Source organism: Vespa mandarinia, chromosome 8 (assembly GCF_050613455.1).
Source record: "Vespa mandarinia isolate Hongniang chromosome 8, ASM5061345v1, whole genome shotgun sequence".
In the NCBI taxonomy this organism is placed as follows: domain Eukaryota; kingdom Metazoa; phylum Arthropoda; class Insecta; order Hymenoptera; family Vespidae; genus Vespa; species Vespa mandarinia.
This window is the reverse complement of record NC_140817.1, coordinates 2,144,949-2,165,032: the sequence shown is the minus strand read 5'-3', so window position 1 is coordinate 2,165,032 and position 20,084 is coordinate 2,144,949. Positions and strand designations below refer to the sequence as shown.

The following is a 20,084-nucleotide window of genomic DNA, read 5'->3' as shown; positions in this document are numbered from 1 at the left end:
TAATTCCATTGTAATTATTTCAGAGCAAAAAATACTCAAATTATATTAGTAAATATGTTTATATTTAATTAAATATATGTTTATAACTTTGTTTCTTTGTAATATGGTCAATGTATACATTATATTTTGATAACTTATATTAATGCTTGAAAATGTTAATATGAACTTAATGACGACGAATTTTGCTGTATTAAAGTTCACTGTAGTAAGCAAAATTTTTCTTGTAGACATTTGTATTGTAACTATATTTTCATATTTGACTTAATCTTATCTTGTAAATATTTACTACAGTCTTCTATAAGAGGAACTTCGTAACACATACATTTTGTAAGTAAACAGCAAATCTTTTTTTTTTCTTTTCCAATTTTTAATAAATTATGTTTCCGGTACAAACCTATGTAAAGTACTAGTTAATACCAATAATGAACTTTGAAGGCCTTGAGGTAAATGCCTTTGTAACCAAGAACCTTTATATTGTTCTATATGAGCTAACATTTTATTAGCTATATCAGTTCTAAAAGTGGGTGGTAAATTGCATACTCCTAAATTGATAACTGCAAGACCCATATTACTGTTTGGATTAATACCCACGGCAATTAGTGTTCGGCCAATTTTACAAGCTGTGAGCATTAAATCAGCTGTTAATTGAAGTTCCTGAATTTCCATTGATGCAAATTTGGAGGATAAGTTTCCTTCATATAATGAATGAGAGATACGTTTAATCTGTTTTGTCATTTTCTATTAAAAAGGAAAGATAATTCGTTAATAATATTCAATAAAGAAATTTTTTTTTTTTATTTCTTTTTTTTTTTTATGAAGAAATAACTCGAAACTTACAGCAAACAGATCAGCTGAAAGATATTCCAAATTGACATTATCAGGATCTGTTAATAATCTGTATAAAGTGGATCCACGATTGTCAGGTATTTGTTGTAAATCTTTTGCCGATTGATTTTTACTTAAGGTTAATACTAATGTATCTAATCTGCCTAATTCTAAAATTGCACTTCCGATTTTATATTCTGAATCTTGAAAAATGTGAATATCTAGTAATTTAGTAATATGTTTTTGTCTATAACATAGAGAAGAGTTAATATATAATTAATAATTTAATATAATAAAAGTAATTATATACTATAAATTGAAATAAAATTAATACCTAATTAATCCGGATACCTCAGGCACGTCATAATTATCATCAATTCCTATATCTATATCTGTGCTTGAATTCCACGACATTCCTGCTGCAATTAAATATCCAATCCAAGCAAAAGGATGAGGAGTTAGGTGGTGACTTCCGGACCAATGAGCAACCACTATACCGATAGAATCTTGTTCAAGAGCAGCTTTGATTGCATTTTTTGTATTCATATATGTAGATGCTGGACATCCTGCTAAGCTATTGTAACTTGCTGTTCCTGAACTCGACAAAATATTACCACCCGCTATTCTAAATGCTTCTGTCCATTCAGAAAAATCATAATCTGCCTGTAACATGCGTATGTGTATATATATATATATCGACTTTTTTATTATTTTTAATATTTTAGGAAAAAAAAAGAAGACAAAAAAATTCTCGTATTTATTATACCTGAAATCCATATTCAACGAGAATAATATTTGAAGGAATGTAATGAAATTCTAATTTGGAATGTAATCCATTAGAACAAAGTAGTAAAGTTGTGCTTGAATTCAAATTCAGAATGTGCCATAACTCTTGAAGGCACGAATACGATTTATATACTTCTGACATATCTGTTTCTATAGTTTCATTTACAGACAAATTCTGATCGAAGTTATCCGGTTGAACTAATAAACTAGCCAATCTTGGTCCAACATGTACATAACTCAAGCTAGGAAATACAGCAAGTAATTCTTGAAAAATAGGCCACATTTGTGTGAGATGATGTTGTCCTACATTGGAATCTACATCCAATGTTGGTACTAAGTCTAAATGACGATCTCTGTGTAAACAAAAATAATTTTACGTTGATGCAACAAAAAAATTTTAAATGATAAAAAAAAAAGAAAATATCAAATTTACCTGCAGTATCTGTCTAGTGTAACCATTTCAGATTTAGAATAACAAAGTTGCCAGTCACAAGCTGATGTTAGTCTAGAGTAGAGATGTAGATGAGATATTTTTAATGATGACCATAAGTCAACCATGTGTAATAAATATTCTAAAGTGGGTATGCGACCTCTTGGTGAAATATCTAACAATATTCCACGGTGTATAAATCTTGGTTCATCTTTTATGAGAACAGGTTCTATTTCACATGTTTCAGATGTATTATCTTTTTTACTTAAACGTAATATTTGCACAAATGTGCATACTGCATAATGTAACCCTGGTAAACTTCCAGCACAAACTTTAATCGAGTTTTGAGAAATATGTAATTGATAGCCATGAGAAACATTGAACAAATTTTTGTTCACTATACATTCTATTTTGTTTTCGCAACATAATTTTCCAGAGCTAGGTTGAACTTCGCCTATTTTTACATCATGACCTAACTCCAATAAGTGTGTTCTGCTAACTTCCCAAACATCTAATATTCTGTGTATGGACTCACTGCCCTATATTAAAAAATATATTATAAAATTAATATGATCGAATTATTAATAAATATTTCATTATATTTAGATACCTGTATAATGGATATAAAAAGTTCTTTGCCAATGACAAATGGCGGTGAAAAATTCTTAAGTTTACAGATAGTCTTTGGTTGTGGCCAAAGTAAGTAATAAATTCCTTCTTTTTCTGTAACAGTTTTGTTAGGACTGTCTTTTCCCGATTCTCGTAATGGAATATCGTATACTGGTTCAGAAGATTTACTAGATTCAATGGAGAGTTGGCTCATATTGCTTGAAATACTTTTTTGAGAAAAATTTCCTTCTGAAAACAATCCAATTGGACTATGCATAGCTTCATTGTCATTTGATGTGAAATTGGATAAAAATTTTTGAAGAAGGCTATGCAAGGTCTGTTTTCCACGAGAAAGATCATATGGCGTTTTTCCCGCAAATGTTCTACAAACAAATATATTTTTTAATATTACGTAAACATTAAAATTATACAGTAAATAAAATATTACAATAAATCTTTACCCTTTTACAGCTCTTATAAGAGGATTTGCTCCAGCTTGTAATAACTCATGACATATAGCTATATCACCACGATTTATTGCATCGTGCAATGGTGTAGCGCCACATCCATTCTCAGCATTTATATCTGCACCTCGGTCTGTAAACGGGAAACTGCATTTTTATGTTATCAGTATTTTATATTATAACTAGGATGCACCACGTCATTAAGTATAGTTAATTTTACCAATCAAGCAGGTAATGACATCTTTATTCCCATAACAAACCGCCCAATGCAACGGTGTGTTTTTACTACCTTGTGAATCCCAGGAATTTACATGTATTCCTGCATCTAGTAATTGTATTACTTTCTCTATTCTGTAAGTGACATTACATTAATATATCTATATAGTACAAATTTTTCATTTACAATTGACATTACTATATATAATAAGTTTTATTTCTTTCTTGATTTGTTTTAATAATTAATAAATACAAAGAAGAAACGCACTCAGAAGCAGCAGTTGCCCTTAGCAATTCCTCAATATAAATACGACGTATTATATCGCTAGTTGCTAAATCAACAGCATTATGTCCATTTGCATTTTGTACAGCAGGATCTGCTCCACAATTTAACAAAGTCCTTACGATATCGGCTTGGTTTGTCTAATTAATAAAAGTAATTATGAAATATCAAGAAAGTATCAAGATATAGTCATAAGAAAGCTTATACAATTTCTTTCAGGTACCTTGGATGCATATGATAAAAAAGTTCCTTCCTCTAAGAGAGGTTGATTCAATATTTTATCTTTTGTTATTCCTTCAGCCGTAGGACCATTTTCACCTACGTGTAATAAATAAACGTAGAAATTTTAATGAAAAATGAGCTATGACATTTAACATTACTCAATTGCATTATTTGACAGTGTATCAAATATATTGTACATTTAGTAATACCTACACGCTTCTAAAATGGATCTGATAATATCAGTACGTCCATGTTCAATCGCTGTACGAATATTTTCACAAATGTCTTGCATCTCTGCTTCTTCTTATTTAATAACATTACATTACATATTGCACCGGATCAAAATAATTATTAAATATCGTCAGTTGTCAGAAATCATACGAAGCGTAATATCGCGGTATAAGTTATCGCCCTGCTCGCAGGGGGGCCAAACTCATATGAGACAGGAAAGATTTTAGTTACACTCCTGTCGCCGACATGTTTCCTGTTGTTGCTGTAGCCCGCTATCTGGCGGTTAAATTTGAAAAAAGAATTGTGTAAATCGGAATAAACATGTAGTCTAAAAACATGATTGGTCGTCATCGAACGAGCATACTACGTATATACGATTGATTACGGATAAACTTTAATTAAAGAAAAATGAAATTCACATGTAAATAAATAAACATTAATCTAAGGGAAATATTAAATTATATAATTTCATTAAATGAAGGACGTAAAGATCTTAAGTATTTCTATGAAATATTAGTAATAATAGTTACCTCGAAAAATTCAAATTCTTCCGCCATTTTATATGACCTTCGAGAGTACCTTAAGGAATGATAAATTTAAAAGAGAAATTAATCAACGACATGACCGCTTTATTTACTTCGTTTGACCGTCATATTTTGGAGGTTAGATTAATAAAGTATCGATGTAAAGTCATAAATCGCTCACATGCAAACGGTTCGGTAACATTTGAAATGAGACGCCGTAAGCGCCGGTATACCTGTATCTCGGCTGTATCTACTACGCAACTTCCGCTAACTCGCTGCTGAGCAAAATGGACGCCTTTGTGTCTGTTTTCTTCGTATTCGCACTATAAATACTGTTTTCCCCGCGATGCACCACCTTTGACATGGCGATGTTTACGCGGTGCTGTGAAACATGTAAGTGAAAGTCGTGAGGTGATATTCAGTTCGGTGCATATCTTTGTGATCGTTGTAAAAGCGCAACCATCCAAGTAGGCCACAACCACGGATTGACAATTGAGTGGATATCGTCTACGGGGAAAAGTTTTTTGCTAAAAGGCTTGACACGGTCAAACGTAACGATTTGGAGAACGCGCGATAAACGGATACATGTTTGTCTACGATTAAAATTGATGCTCATGCAAATGTGTTCACGCTGCCCGCCAAAATTATATTCCGCATAGTACATTCGGGAGCATAAATAATCGTCGCGATTGCTTGGGGTAAGGCAATTGATACTGAACCTCCTTATACATCAACTTTGTTTTTATAGGCTTATCTGACGTTCAATTGATTTTTATATTGTCACTGATCTATTTAATTCTCTTCTTTAGCGGGCTTTCGCGTTCGTTTGGAAAATTCTGCTGTCTCTAAACATCATCCAAAGCTCATGTTATCATATGTATGATGTTGGATGGTAGACATCCAACGAAGAAAGGTAATGACTTAGACGGTATTATAACGTGCTGGTATTTATAATCATTGATATTAATGATAAAAATTATTGAGATTATCAAAATGTTTATGATTAATTAAACCTAAATCATATTAGCCTGAATAATATTATTTATTATTATCAATGGTATCTTCCGTTCAATATTGTACATATGAGATATTAGTTTATTTTCCTTATTGATATACATTTAAGTTATTATCGAATATTTTTATTACTTTTTATACATTTGTTTAACTGACTGTACTTATATAATCATAATATTATTTTTAATCGATTGAATCTATTTAGGAATTATTCTTTATTGTATTAATATGTTATGGTATTGGCTCATTGTTTTTTTTTGTTTTTTTTTTTTTTTTTTTTTTTTTGTTTTCAAAGTTTAGTGTACAACAAATTTATTTAAGAATTGATGATATATCATCATTAATTATACTTCAGATACAATTAATTAGTGATTTTGTTATTATTTTATATTTTTATGAATTTTCAATTAATGTGTCAATTTTTTGTAAATCATATTTTATACTTTTATTGTGAAAGATTAATAAAGTGTACGTGTTATTGATCATAATTACAGAGTGTATGAAATAATGATATAATTATTATCTTAATTTTATTATTATTCCCATATTACTATATAGGGAGATTGTATGCAGCACTACAAAATGATTATAATTTTACAAACAATAGGTGCCTTTTCTTTTAATATTTCAAAATATAAATTATTTTATTAGCATTTATACCAATAATATTTTTTGGCCAGTAGAGTCTTAATCGAATCAAATTTTCTGTTATAGGACAAGGGATTGATAATCATGGATCGATTATTGGAGGACCCACGTGCTTCATCAAAGTTTGGTTGAAATTTTCTTTTACATCATGGGAACTTAAAAGAGACTTTGTTAAGTTCCCAATATAACTTTAGTGTTAGTGTTCTCTGACAAGAGTTAGATACTATTCCGTTTAATAGTAGAATGTGTTGGAACGTTTAGGAAATGCAAGTACAAAAATAAAACAGCAATGATTAGTTTGGGTATATGTGGCAACAGTGCTGCATTTAGATATGTTCTGTTGTCTTACATCTATATTATATCGTGAGTAGAACTTTTATATGATGTTAGTGCAGTGCTTCATATATTGGATTGTTCTATGAATCGAGGGGGGAAAGACAGAAACACTGGAATTGATTTTGAATCTATTTTTTGTCCAGGCTGTAATGCCAGAACAAATCAAATTCAAAATGAATGGGGTTATTCCGAGTGTGCCAATTACTACCCTCGCTGGTATCGCGAGTCTCACTGACTTGTTGCCTGAAATGCCCCTACCAACGCCGCTGCCCCAAACTCTGACAAACAAATCTCTCCTGTTTCATCCAAGAGTGGCAGAGGAAGCACAAATATTGTTAAGTGTTCGAGATGAAAATTTAGTGCCCCAGTTAATATTGTCCCTGTCACAAACTTCGTCGGATCATATTGAACTGAAGGATAATTATGCTAATACTGAACAACCCTTGGAATCAGAGCAGAATACGCCGGAATTGCTTAAAGCAATTCTCCAGATAAATCCACACGTGTTCAAAGGACCTCAGTATAATTCTCCAAGAAATTGGTCTCAGGGTACTCAGCAGATGCATTCTAATCAATCACCAGCAAATTATGGCCGCTTTTCACCATCTTATTCAAATTCTTCAGGGTCCAGGCAAACGCCTCAAGGTAGTCCTGCTCATCCTGCTGCAGCTAGGACTGTACTCCCACCACCTAGTGGTATCTCTCACGCGCAGCATCCACGAATGCCAGTTACACCTCAAAATCATGCAGATATTTCACAAATGTCTCCTTTTGCCGTGCCTTCTCCATCTCCTAGAGGAAACGTTATGACGGAGCAAACGAGAACATCGACTACGCCACAGCATGTACAGGATGACTCCAATTGTATAAATCCTCTGTCGAATATAGCTCCCCAACCAAATATGTATTCTCCGGCTCATATGAGCTCACCCAATACACCTTTGACATCTTTGGGTAATGTAACGCCTCAGCATCATAACATGGCTGGTATGACGCCGCAACACAATATGCACATGACTTCTCCAATGCGTGCAAACATACCTGTTCAGCAACAGCAAACTATGAACATGCAACAGAATGTTTACGATCCAACGATGAATCAACAAGTACATCATCCATTGCAAAGTAATGAACATATGGATATTAATAGCAGTGTTCAAGCTAATCAACAGTTTTTACTCGATCCAGTAACTGGCCTTCCTGACATAGATTTACCAATAGAAAATATTGAAACAAAACAAAGCATGGATAATGCTGCACAAGATTTATTGTCAGGTTCACAGACCACGTCATATCAAAATCTTCATAATGTTAATGTTGTTAATACTTTAGATCATACTAATATAATGCCAATGCAGCATCAACAAAACAACAATTCTGACAAAATGTTAAAAGTGCCCACTACACCAACAGAAAAAATGAAAGAACCTGTTGTTATGTTGAATAGATTATCTATAGAAGATCAGACGCTTATGCAGAAGAGTTTAGCTGCATTCGCTGAGAAATCTCCCAGTCGTGCTGCAAGGATGGGAATAACCAATCGCGATGATACAAAGAGTGATTCCGAAAGTGAAGAAGAAATTGGTAAAAATAATAAATATTTCAAAGCGCGAGCAAAGGAACGTCAGGTTCAGAGAGAAAAGGAAAGAGCAGAAAGGAAGAAAAGCGAAGATAAAATTCGTAGGAGAAGAAGGATATTGGATGACGATGATGAGGATGAAAAGAAGGAAGGTATATTTACACCAACAAAACCGAAAATAAGAAAGGTGGAGAAAAAACTAGTTCCAGTTTTGTCTAAATTAAGTGTAGAAGAGTTAATGGAAACTAATACATACCAACGATTTAATTCGACGATAGAGACCATTTTTGAAAATACAGAAGATATTGCAACCAACGCCGAGTTAGAGGAAGATGGTGATGTGCCTCCAGAATTGCTTATTCCTAAATATCAATTACACGATTTATGTACCGAAGCGGCAAAATTAAAAGCTTTAGGAGCAATGGAGTCTATTCCAGCGGATAGATTGGTTAGATTGCTAAATATTTTAGAGAAGAACATTCGTGACGGAGCTCGGGTATCGCCGTTGGCAGATCCCGATGATGACGTTGACGAAAGCAGGCTGTGGATGCAATTGGCTATGGAAAGGGTACAACGTGCCGTAGACGCATCACTGATATCGTTGCACATTATGACATCAAGTAATATGCCCAAGACAGTTTATTTGGAAGATGTAATCGACAGAATAGTTCTTTTTATGAAATTTCAATTGCAAAACACCATTTATCCTTCATTTGACCCTGTTTATAAAATAGACACAAAAAACAAGACTGACAATTATAATTCTAGCGGACGTAAAAAAAGGGGCCACATGAAGGAAGTTCGCGAAAAGAGCATTCTTCAAGTTTACAACAAAATGCACGAACTGGTTGGTCTCCTTGCCGAATTATTAAATATTCAAGTGTTAACGGATACCAGTGTTCTTCACGCATCCACGTTAGGCGTTGCACCGTTTTTTGTTGAATCCGTAAGCGATCTTCAATTAAGCGCTCTTAAGCTTGTCACCGTAATATTTACCAAATACGAAAAGCATAGAAGATTATTGTTAGATGATATTTTGGCGTCAATAGCGAGACTTCCTAGTAGCAAAAGAAGTTTACGCACATATAGGCTGAACTCCGAAGACCATATACAGATGCTAACTGCGTTAGTATTGCAGCTTATCCAATGCGTCGTGGTATTGTCAGACAGTGTTGTACCGCAGACAAAAGGATCTTCAAAAGACGACGAAGAGAAGAAGGAAGAAAAAAAGGAGGAAAAGAAGGAGGAAAAAAAGGAAGAGAAAAAGATTAGTCATGTCGATGCTGATGTTCTGATTATAAATAAGTACGAGACCGCCACTAGAATAGCTGGTAATTTTTTAACTGTATTTTTAAACAAATGCGGAAGCAAAGGAGAAGAAATTGATTATAGACCATTATTTGAGAATTTTGTACAGGATCTATTAGCTACAGTGAATAAACCTGAATGGCCTGCAGCGGAATTACTTCTTAGCTTGCTTGGAAATTTATTGGTTGGACATTTCTCGAACAAAAGTTCGGATATGTCGCTTAGAGTTGCTTCCATTGATTATCTTGGAGTAGTTGCAGCTAGGCTAAGAAAAGACGCGGTCAGTTCCCAATGTAAACTGTCGACGATTGATCAGATTATAAGAGACATCAAATTGGAACAACAAAAGGATGCCGATTATGACCAAGTCAAAGACAAGGAAATCATAGGATTGAGCGAGGACGAAGAAAGGACGGTCTTTTTACAGAAAGTACTTTTAGATTATTTGGCCGTTAACGGTACGAAGGATTCGGCATTGGTATACGCTCGACACTTTTATTTGGCTCAATGGTACAGAGATTGTGCGGTAGAGAAGTCACGCGTAGGACAATCAAAGAATAGTCCGACTAAGAAGACGCATAAAAAGAGAGCGAAGAAAAAGAATAAACATCATAGTAGCGATCAGGAAAGTGATTCGGAAGTTGAAGATCAGGATGCGGATGAAAATGACAATAACGAGCAGAAAAATTCAGAAGCTTATAGACTTATAGAGGAAAAAAAGAAATATATTATTAGCAGAATTAGACCGTATAGTACGGGAACTAAGCCAGACGTTTTACAAACCTACATAGATTACAATTCGGCCGAACTCATTTCTCAATATCTTGCATCAAAGAGACCATTTTCCCAAAGTTTCGATCGTTATCTCAAACAAATACTTCACGTATTAACAGAATCATCCATCGCAATTCGAACGAAAGCTATGAAATGTTTAACGATGATCGTTGAAGCCGATCCAAGTGTACTTGCGAGAGTCGATATGCAACTCGGAGTGAAACATTCGTTTCTCGATCATTCAACATCGGTAAGAGAGGCTGCTGTCGATTTAGTTGGAAAATTTGTATTGAGCAGACCAGAATTAATAGATAAATATTACGACATGTTGCTAGCGAGAATATTGGATACAGGTGTCAGTGTTAGAAAACGTGTAATTAAGATATTGAAGGATATCTGCATGGAGTGTCCAGATTTTCCAAAAATCCCAGAGATTTGCGTGAAGATGATCAGAAGAGTGAACGATGAAGAAGGGATAAGAAAACTAGTTATGGAAGTTTTTCAAAATATGTGGTTTACTCCTGTAAGAGAAAGACCTACTCTTGATTCGGAATCATTATTGAGAAAAGTAATGAATATCACCGACGTTGTTGCGGCTAGCAAAGATATGGGCTTGGAATGGTTCGAACAACTGCTGGTAAGTTTGTTTAAACCAAAGGAAGATAAAGATGATAGCACGAAAATGCAAACCGAACCTCCGAAGGCATTGTTAACGGCATGCAAGCAGATCGTCGATTGCTTAATAGAAAATGTTCTTAGGTTAGAGGAAACTAATCTAGGTGACGTAGGTAAATCCGAAAAGAAAGGATCGTCACAGCGACTGGTCGCTTGTTTGACTACGTTATATCTCTTTGCGAAGATCCGACCGCAACTTTTGGTTAATCATGCGATCACCTTACAGCCTTATTTAAGTTTAAAGTGTCAAACACAAGGGGATTATCAAATAATAAGTAGCGTTGCGCATACTCTCGAGTTAGTAGTACCATTGATGGAACATCCCAGCGAAACGTTCTTAGCACAGCTAGAAGAGGATTCGGTTAAATTAATTCTACAACACGATAGATCGGTCGTAGCGAGTTGTTTATCGTGTTTAGGCTCTATAGTGAACAACGTCACGAGGAACTTTAAATTAATACGTGACTGTTTTAAAAAATATTACGGTCATCTGACGGAGTACAAATCGTTATACGAGAAAGATCCGGCGAATCCAATGCTATTGAAATATAGGCCATTTTTCAGAAGAGCATTGTTCACGGTCGGCTTATTATTGAGGCATTTTAATTTTACCGATCCGGAGGTCATCGAGGGTTTGGCAGAGAACATAAAGGATCAAGTATTCGAAACATTAAATTACTTCGTCCATCAAGACAACGATGATATACGTCATTTCACTTTATCCGCTATTGGTTCTCTTTGCATAAGACATTACGAATTCATGTTGGTTCCCGAATTGAAGGAGCTTTATCATCATTTGCTTACGTCGGAGAATGCTCTGGTTCACATGAGAATTCAAGTTTTAAATAATATTGAAATATATCTTCAGGAGGAAGAAAAGAGAATGATAAAACAGGACTTGGAATGGTCGAAGATGTCAAAACAAGAGAACTTGAAGGAAATGGGTGATGTTTCCTCGGGGATGGCTAGTACCGTCATCCAGCTTTACATTAAAGAGATATTGGAATCTTTCTTACATGCGAATATAAGCGTTAGACACGCTGCTCTTAAAGTTATACAACTGATTTTGACTCAAGGTTTGGTGCATCCTGTGCAAATTGTACCCTATTTGATTTGCATGAGCACGGATTGTGAGAAAGCCGTCAGTCACAGCGCGGACAAACAGCTGCAGGACATCGAGAAGAAGTATCCTGGTTTCATCCATATGAAATCACAGTTTGGTATAAAACTAAGTTTTCGATTACAGAAAATATTGCAGAATGATAATACTGTGAGAGGTATGCGAATTAAAGAGGGTGAATTTCCTGGTGCACTCAATGGTTTTCTATATACTATATTAAGGAATACGAAACAACAGAGAAGGGCGATAGTCTTGTCCTTTTTAAAACAATTCGATGAGAGCGCCAAGACAAGTTTATCTCAAATGTTATACTTGGCTGATAATCTTGCTTATTTCACATATCAGGTACAAGACGAACCGTTATTCATCATCCATCATATCGATATTATCATATCGATGTCAGGTACAAATTTGCTGCAGTCTTTCAGAGAAGCCTTGCTGCCTAAGGAAGGAAACAGTCAATCGACGTCGCATCATCATCATCACCATCATCATCATCATCATCATCAACAACAACAACAACAGCAGCAGCAACAACAGCAACAACAGCAGCAGCAGCAGCAGCAGCAGCAACAGCAGCAGCAGCAGCAACAGCAACAACAACTACAACAACAACTACAACAACAGCAACAACTACAGCAACAATTACAACAACAACAACAACAATTACAACAACAACAACACTTGCAGCAGGTACAGCAAGAGCAGCAGTTGCAGCTGCAGCTGCAGCTGCAGCAACATCAGCAACAACAACAGCATCAACAGCAGTCGCAACATTTGTTGCTGCAAGAACACCAACAAGATCAGCAAATGATGCAACCGCCTATGCAGCCGATAGGAATGGTAGGATCAAGCGAGCAGCCTCGTTCTGAAAATATATTGTCTCTGGTAGATGAGGAAGACGACGAAGAGGACGAAGAGACGATCCTAGCAAGATTACCAGGTGATACAACTTTGCTTCGGGAATACATTACAGCCAGTCAAGGTTTTCTTTTGCTCCTAACATTGAGGCAACATCTAAAAGATCTTTATGGTTTCTCCGACGCAAAGATCGGTCAATATTCGCCATCGGAAGCAGCCAAGGTTTATGAGAAAGCTGTGAATCGTAAGAATAATCTTTTGTTCAAACCTAAAGCTACTTTACAGAGGCTGAAGGAAGGTGTAAGCAATGCTGAACTCGACGCCGAGGGTAGAAAGAAGTTGGTGAAAGAGTATTTGGACTTTAAACAGTTAATGTTGAAGTACGATCCCGAAGAACCAGACGAAGGAGAGGAAGGAGATACCAGTGGCAAACAATGTAACACGGATAACAGTCAATCACCGAGGATACCCAATCCTGAGGTTGATAATAAACTTATCGATAGTGCAGTAACAAGCAATTCTTTTGGAAATGTTCAGTATCATCAAGCAAATATGAACTTGTCTATCGAGCATTCGAACAACTCGATGAACTCAACGATAACGGCGTCGACACCGACGTCTCCACGTGTACCCAAACTTACTATACATCCGATGAATCCTGACATGAAGGAACATCGTAAGCATCGCGCGCACAAGACGGAAAAGGTGAAGAAACATAAGAAGAAGAAAAGGAGAAGAATCTCCGATAGTAGCGAGAGTGGGGAAGATTATAGTGACCCTGATTTTCTAGTGTGAGTGCGGTGGTATCGGGACCTGCGTGTACATAAAGTCATATTCATTTCGAAATTTTTAGAACATCAAAGGGGCAAGGGACTGTTCTGGTATCTATATATATCTATATATATATATATATATACACGTGTATATATATATATGTGTGTATATATATATATATATACATACAGATAAACAAACATACATAGACATACATATAAATGTAATTATACTTATATGTATATATGTATATCAGATCAGATGATTTTTATCGATGATACCAGTGCTGCTCTCTGGACGCTCATAATGGCGCAATGAACTTTCGTTAGGTGAAAAATGAGATGCTTCTGTAGAAGAGTACTAAAAGGATGTACTGTATAAAGTGAGAGAAAGTGAGTGATAGAAATAGAGTATGAGAGCGAGAGAGAGAGAGAGAGAGAGAGAGAGAGAGAGAGAGAGAGAGAGAGAGAGAGAGAGAGCGAGAACGAGAGAGTGAGAAAGAGAGAGCGAGAGAGAGAGAGAGTATGAGAGAGAGAGAGAGAGAGAGAGAGAGAGAGAGAGAGAGAGAGAGAGAAAGAGAAAGAGAGATGGTGGTGCTGTGGTTACGCGTGCGAGAAATATCTTCGATGCGAGCGATTACAATTTTGAAGCACACTCGTCGTCACTCGGCGAGATTAGAATTATATTATACTATGTTCTGCTAAAAGCATTAAATTTAGGATCTCTCTCCGATGTGAGACAAAGACGTCCGGGTTGATTCGATCGAAATCGAATCATTATCTTATTTTTCATTGTCTGTCTCATACATATGATGTATGGTTTTTAACGATGATCTTAAACATAATAATGATTACCAACGTTTTTTTTTCTCCTCTTTTTTCTTCTTTTTCTTTCTTTCTTTCTTTCTTTCTTTCTTTCTTTTTTTTTTTTTTTTTCTTCCTCCTTTCTTTTTCTTCTTATTTAATTATCCTCGATCGATTTATCTCTAAATGATTTATCGTCGTTTCAAAAAATGATGATAGGAATCAGCAAGACACAAAGCTATTCTTGCTTTACGCATTTTTATTGCCACCCTTATTTTCTTTTTTACTTTTTCTTTTTTTTTCCCCTTTCTTTATTTCTTTCTTTCTTTCTTTCTCCCTCTCTTTCTTTTTCTCTCAATGTTAAATTATATAGATCTTTTTGTTAATTCTCGAATCTACCCGGTCTTACGTCGTTTATAAAAATCGGCCCGTTAAAAATTCGACGCGTGATTAAAAAAGAAGAAGGAACTTGGTTTACAAGTTCGCGCGCATCGTTTATTTTCATTTTCTTTCTTTTTTTTTCTTTCTTTTTTTTTTCTTTCTTTTTTTTCTTTTTTTTTTCTTTTTCTTTTTTTTTTTTTTTTTTTTTTTGGTTCGTATAAACTAACGGCAAATCAATGGCAGGTTCGTTCGAGTTCGGAAAATCAATTCGGTTTTTGTCAATCACACCGAACCAAGTTCCCTGTCGAGAATCTAAGTACAATAGTGCGTTAAATAAAAATACAAAAGAAAAAAAAAAGCAAAAGAAAAAGGAAGACGGAAGGAAGGGTAAAAGGAAAAAAAAAACGGAAAAAGGAAAAAAAAATATATACAAAAAGCATTGCATCCGAACAAAAACTACTGTAAATATTAAATAAAGTAATAAAACAACGTTGAGATACGAATGTTGGGTTTAAAATAAAGGAAAAAAGAAACAAAAATACAAACAAACAAACAAACAAACAAATAATAAGTAAAACGTAAGGTCAGCGCTCGATACAAAACTGAAAAAAAAAATAAAAGTGGTGGTGAGCTTTCGTGCAGCGATTAAAAAACGTTACGTTTACCATGAACTTTACACGAAGCTTTTTCTTTTCGATCGAATTTAAAAGAAAGGAAATAGCGTAAGATCTATGAGGGATGGGATGGATTGGGTCGAGAAGGGGGCGGATGAAAGGGGTATAGAAAGGGTGGGTAAAATAATAAAATACAACAGAATAAAATAAAATAAAATAAAATAAAATAAAATAAAATAAAATAAAATATATAGGGCGGACCTGTTAGACTTGCTCCACAATATGTATAATAGAAGTGTGTAGTAAAACGCATTGCCTATGCATTATATAAAAAAAGAAGAAGTGAGGAAGAAGAAGAAGAAAAAAAAAAGAAGTAGAAATAGTAAAAGAAGAAGAAGAAGAAGAAGAAGAAGAAGAAGAAGAAGAAGAAACACAAAAAAAAAAAGAAACGTTGTTTGTAATATGTGTACATAAAAATTTCAAGTAAAGTATCTTATTTTCTTACAAACTATATAGCGGTGACATTACGAAGAATATTTAAGATTTTGTTGTAATATTAAGTATTTATTCAGAATTTCATGTTGTCCCATGATATATAGTTTGCTTTACGCGCACTTGTCTTTGGTCTATTTCAAAATGGTATCGTTTTTATACAACAAGCTTAGAAATAACTACGTAGCAATCGACTCGCGTATTATTCTCGATGAAATAAAGGCGTGAAAATCAATTGATTTTTGTCAAAGCTGTTTCAATGATATATTTGTTAAGTATGTGAGAATTATCAAATTGGGGTATCCATAAACCCCTCTCTCCTTTGTGACGAGGTGTGCCGCGAGATCGGCAAACGTTTTGTTTTCTTCGTCCCTTCGAAGTGTCGGCTTCGAAGCGTTAAATTCGATTCGACGTTTTGATAAAAAAAGAAAAAAAAATGAAAAAAAAAACAAAATGGGGGGGAGGTAAAGGGAAAGAAGTAAGAAGATTAAAACGGAATAATAAAATCGGTCTGTACGGAATATCACGGATATTTCGTAGAAATAACGTGTACGATGAATAATAATCGATAATAATTATTAATCGAACGAAAGAAAAGAACAAAAGAGGCAGCTGTGATGTTAGACGTAAGATGGAGGCAGATCAAATGTGTATTTCTTTCCTCCAGGATATTATAATTAATCTTTTTTATACATTTATAGACTAAAAAAAATTATTCACACAAAACGACGAAGACGATGACGACGACGAAAACGATGACGACTACGACGACATAGAAGACATAGATGAAGATGATAATGACGATGACGAAGATGACGACAACGATGACAGTGACGACGTTCACGATGACAAAAGAAAAAAGAAAAAAAATAACTTGATATTTCGGACGATCGAATTTCTCGCATCGAAATGGACCACACACTGCGAACTTTCGTCTATCGATTAAATCAAACTCGAACACCATTTAGATGTATAATGTAATTTTCACGAGCGTACACATTCGAATATTAAGATATTAGATATAATCACGTGTTAATATATGTGATTGATCATATCTTAGGTCATTTAGTCGCGCGTTGTTATTATCCTTGCGAAATACCGACATGGGACGGAGAAAATTATTAATATATATATATATATATATATATATATATATATATATATATATATATATATATTATAGATCGATTTGAGCCAATTTCGTGGCAAATAACTTCGGCGATTATCCATCTCGTTATTATCGAACAATTTTTTCAGGCTATCTTCTTATTATTCTTTTTTGTTTTTGTTCTTTCGAGAAAAAGCGTTCTCATTCGATCATTCAAAAAAAAAAAGAAAGAGCATACGAGCGAGCGAGCGAGCGAACGAGAGAGAGAAAGAGAAAGAGAGAGAGAGAGAGAGAGAGAGAGACAGAGAAAGAATGTGTGAAGATGTGTGAGAATGTAAGAGCGAAAGTGTGAGAGTAAGAAAAAAATGGTATGCATTTATAAATAATTGATCTTTCGAAGCCTGTACATTTTTGCTCTCCTAAATATGGATCTAAATCAGTCCGCGCAAACTTTGTTAACGAACGCATAATATCACGGAATGGTAATACTACGTTCGTCTTTGGTTGCAATTGATTTGTTAGGGAATAAGAAAAAAGATGCAAAAACTTCGAGAGAAAAATGTTAGGAATGGAAAAGGAAAAATAAAAAGAAAGAAAGAAAGAAAGGAAGGAAGCAAAAGGAAGAAGTCACGCTCTTCAAATTGGATCCCGGATATGTACATTCATCTCTTATTCTCGTCAATAAATTTGACAGTAAACATAAATCACGAGGATTTATTCGTTTAAATCATAAGAAGAATAACGCGTCGAGACGCGTCAAGAGATCATACGTGGATCGTATTAAAAAAAAAAAATTCATCAAATTATGTATCAACTCTGTGCGTTTCTTCTTCTTTTTTTTCATTTTTTTTCTCCATTTCTTTCTCGTTTGCTCTCTCTCTCTCTCTCTCTCTCGCTCTCTCTCCCCATCTCTATCTCTATCTCTATCACTATCTCTATCTCTATCACTATCTCTATCTCTATCTCTCTCTCTCTCTCTCTATATATATATATATATATATATATATCTCATTCTCTCGATGATTTTTTTCATTGCATTTCTTGATAATAATTATAATAATATATCCATGAATTATCCACGATTGATCCACGTAAGAATCTCACGCGTCGAATAGATGTATGATATTAATGGATCTAATCCATTTATTATTGCGCGAACCTCCTTTAATGAAAAAAAAAAAGGAAAAAAAAAGAAAAAAGAAAAAAAAAGAAAAAAGAAGAAAAAAAGAAAAGAAAAAAAAAAGAAAAATGAATGTTTTCTACGAAGCTTTCTCCTTTTCGACGTTGTTTCGCGCAATCTAAGACTGTGTAAAAGAGAGGCGGGGGCTGGCTTTTGTAATATAATAATAATGATTCTATATTAATTAAACGCGATATATGAAATCAGTAAGTAAATTAATCTATCTAATTGATCACTATCTAATTGGGTGTACGATGATAACTACTACGTCAACTTTGTGTTTCTCTATATATCGGTTTTTTTTTTTTTTTTTTGAGAGAGAGGGAGAGAGAGAGAGAGAGAGAGAGAGAGAGAGAGAGAGAACAAAGTAGTTCGTACGTACGTATTTTTAATTTTATATATATATATATTTCATTTTTAGCTTTCTATTATAATTATATATTTTTCACGTTAATCTTAAAATTTTTTCTCTTTCGAGCTTCACACTCGAAAAAGCTCAGCTTTAAAGCAAAAAAATATTATTATGTTTGCAATATGTATGAAGGGAAAGAAAAAGGGTTGAGAGGGTGAAGGAGAGAGAGAGAGAGGGAGAGAAAGAGAGAGAGAGAGAGAGAGAGAGAGAGAGAGAGAGAGAGAGAGAGAGAGAGAGAGAGAGAGAAAGAAAAAGGGAGAGATATATCAAATATGAAAAAGAAAAAGTGACTTAGAGATGAGGCACTTTAAAGACATACTTTGTAAATGTTCTCGATTATTGAATTCCGACGATCGAGAATGAAATAAGTATATCCTACATTTAAAAATAAGACTCGCGAATCAGGATCTCATTGTTGAAATCTTAACCGTCCTCAAAAAAGAAAGAAAGAAAGAAAGAAAGAAAGAAAAAAAAGAGCGTGCAATGCTTAGAGCTTAAGAGACGACGGAACAACGATAAGAAAAGAAAGGGTGGTGCTTTTATTAACTCTTCATTTTCTATCGTCTATCATCTATCGTCTATCGTCTATCTAATCTAATCTAATCTAATCTAATCTAATCTAATCTATCTTCGTCTACATAACGTCGCTTAAGGGATATTAGAGTCGTTTCGGGATTGCATTTGAAAGTGCGCAATGAGATTCTTTTTCTTTCTTTTTTCTTTTTTTTTTTTATTTATTCTTTTTTTTTTCTTAGTTTTCTTTTTTTATCTTTATTTCTATATTCCTTTTCTTTGTCTTTTTTTTTTTTTTTTTTTTTTTTAAATCTCATTTTACTTCATCTTCTAAACAAACTCGTAGACACTGCGTTCGTTACGAAAGCGGTCGCGGACTTTTTTTCCCCCGATTGATCCCAATCGTCCGTTCGATAAAGATAATGAAAAAAAAAAATTAGAAAAAAAAATGAATAAATAAATAAGTAAAGATAAAAAAGAAAGAAAACAGACTTCAAAGTCCACGCATTTCGAAAATAGATCTCTCGTTGGGGGGTGACTTTTTTTTTTTTCTTTTTTTCTCGAGCAAAATGGAGAGAAAGAGAGAGAGAGAGAGAGCGAGAGAGAGAGAGCGAGAGATAGAGAGAGAGAGAGAGAGAAGCGAATGGTGAGCATGGATCTTTTAAAGATATCAGAACGAGAGAGAGAGAGAGAGAGAGAGAGAGAGAGAGAGAGAGAGAGAGAGAGAGAGAGAGAGAGAGAATATTTAAGAGAATCGAATCAATGAATAAAGCAAAAAAAATCGAATCAATGAATAAAGCAAATAATAACTATGTAGGAGGGACTGGTGGTAGAGAGTAGATGCGTGGGGGTTATAAGACGATGTTGTACAAATGTTCGCGTGTACATATTTATTAATTGAG

At 34.4% G+C, this 20,084-nt stretch overlaps 2 protein-coding genes across 5 annotated transcripts; one reads left to right on the top strand and one right to left on the bottom strand.

The window, feature by feature from the left end:
• Positions 1 to 8: 8 nt before the first annotated feature.
• Positions 9 to 4,342, bottom strand: LOC118449493 (uncharacterized). Its single transcript, XM_035884111.2, has 11 exons — positions 4,049 to 4,342; positions 3,837 to 3,931; positions 3,599 to 3,753; positions 3,335 to 3,465; positions 3,112 to 3,247; positions 2,652 to 3,033; positions 2,045 to 2,580; positions 1,592 to 1,964; positions 1,160 to 1,488; positions 838 to 1,072; positions 9 to 738 (listed from the first exon to the last, which is right to left on the bottom strand). Exons 1-11 carry the CDS (start codon positions 4,125 to 4,127, stop codon positions 376 to 378), a joined length of 2,814 nt encoding a protein of 937 aa, XP_035740004.1. The 5' UTR covers positions 4,128 to 4,342; the 3' UTR covers positions 9 to 375.
• A 496-nt stretch (positions 4,343 to 4,838) lies between these two features.
• Nipped-B (Nipped-B cohesin loading factor) lies at positions 4,839 to 16,544 on the top strand. 4 transcript variants are annotated; one of them, XM_035884012.2, is made up of 4 exons: positions 4,839 to 5,288; positions 5,400 to 5,503; positions 6,319 to 7,137; positions 7,213 to 16,544. In XM_035884012.2, exons 3-4 carry the CDS (start codon positions 6,738 to 6,740, stop codon positions 13,698 to 13,700), a joined length of 6,888 nt encoding a protein of 2,295 aa, XP_035739905.2. In that variant the 5' UTR covers positions 4,839 to 5,288; positions 5,400 to 5,503; positions 6,319 to 6,737; the 3' UTR covers positions 13,701 to 16,544. The 4 variants fall into 4 exon arrangements, with proteins under 4 accessions (XP_035739905.2, XP_035739881.2, XP_035739899.2 ...); XM_035883988.2 differs by having other exon boundaries at positions 6,319 to 16,544; XM_035884006.2 differs by lacking the exon at positions 5,400 to 5,503 and having other exon boundaries at positions 6,319 to 16,544.
• Positions 16,545 to 20,084: the final 3,540 nt, after the last annotated feature.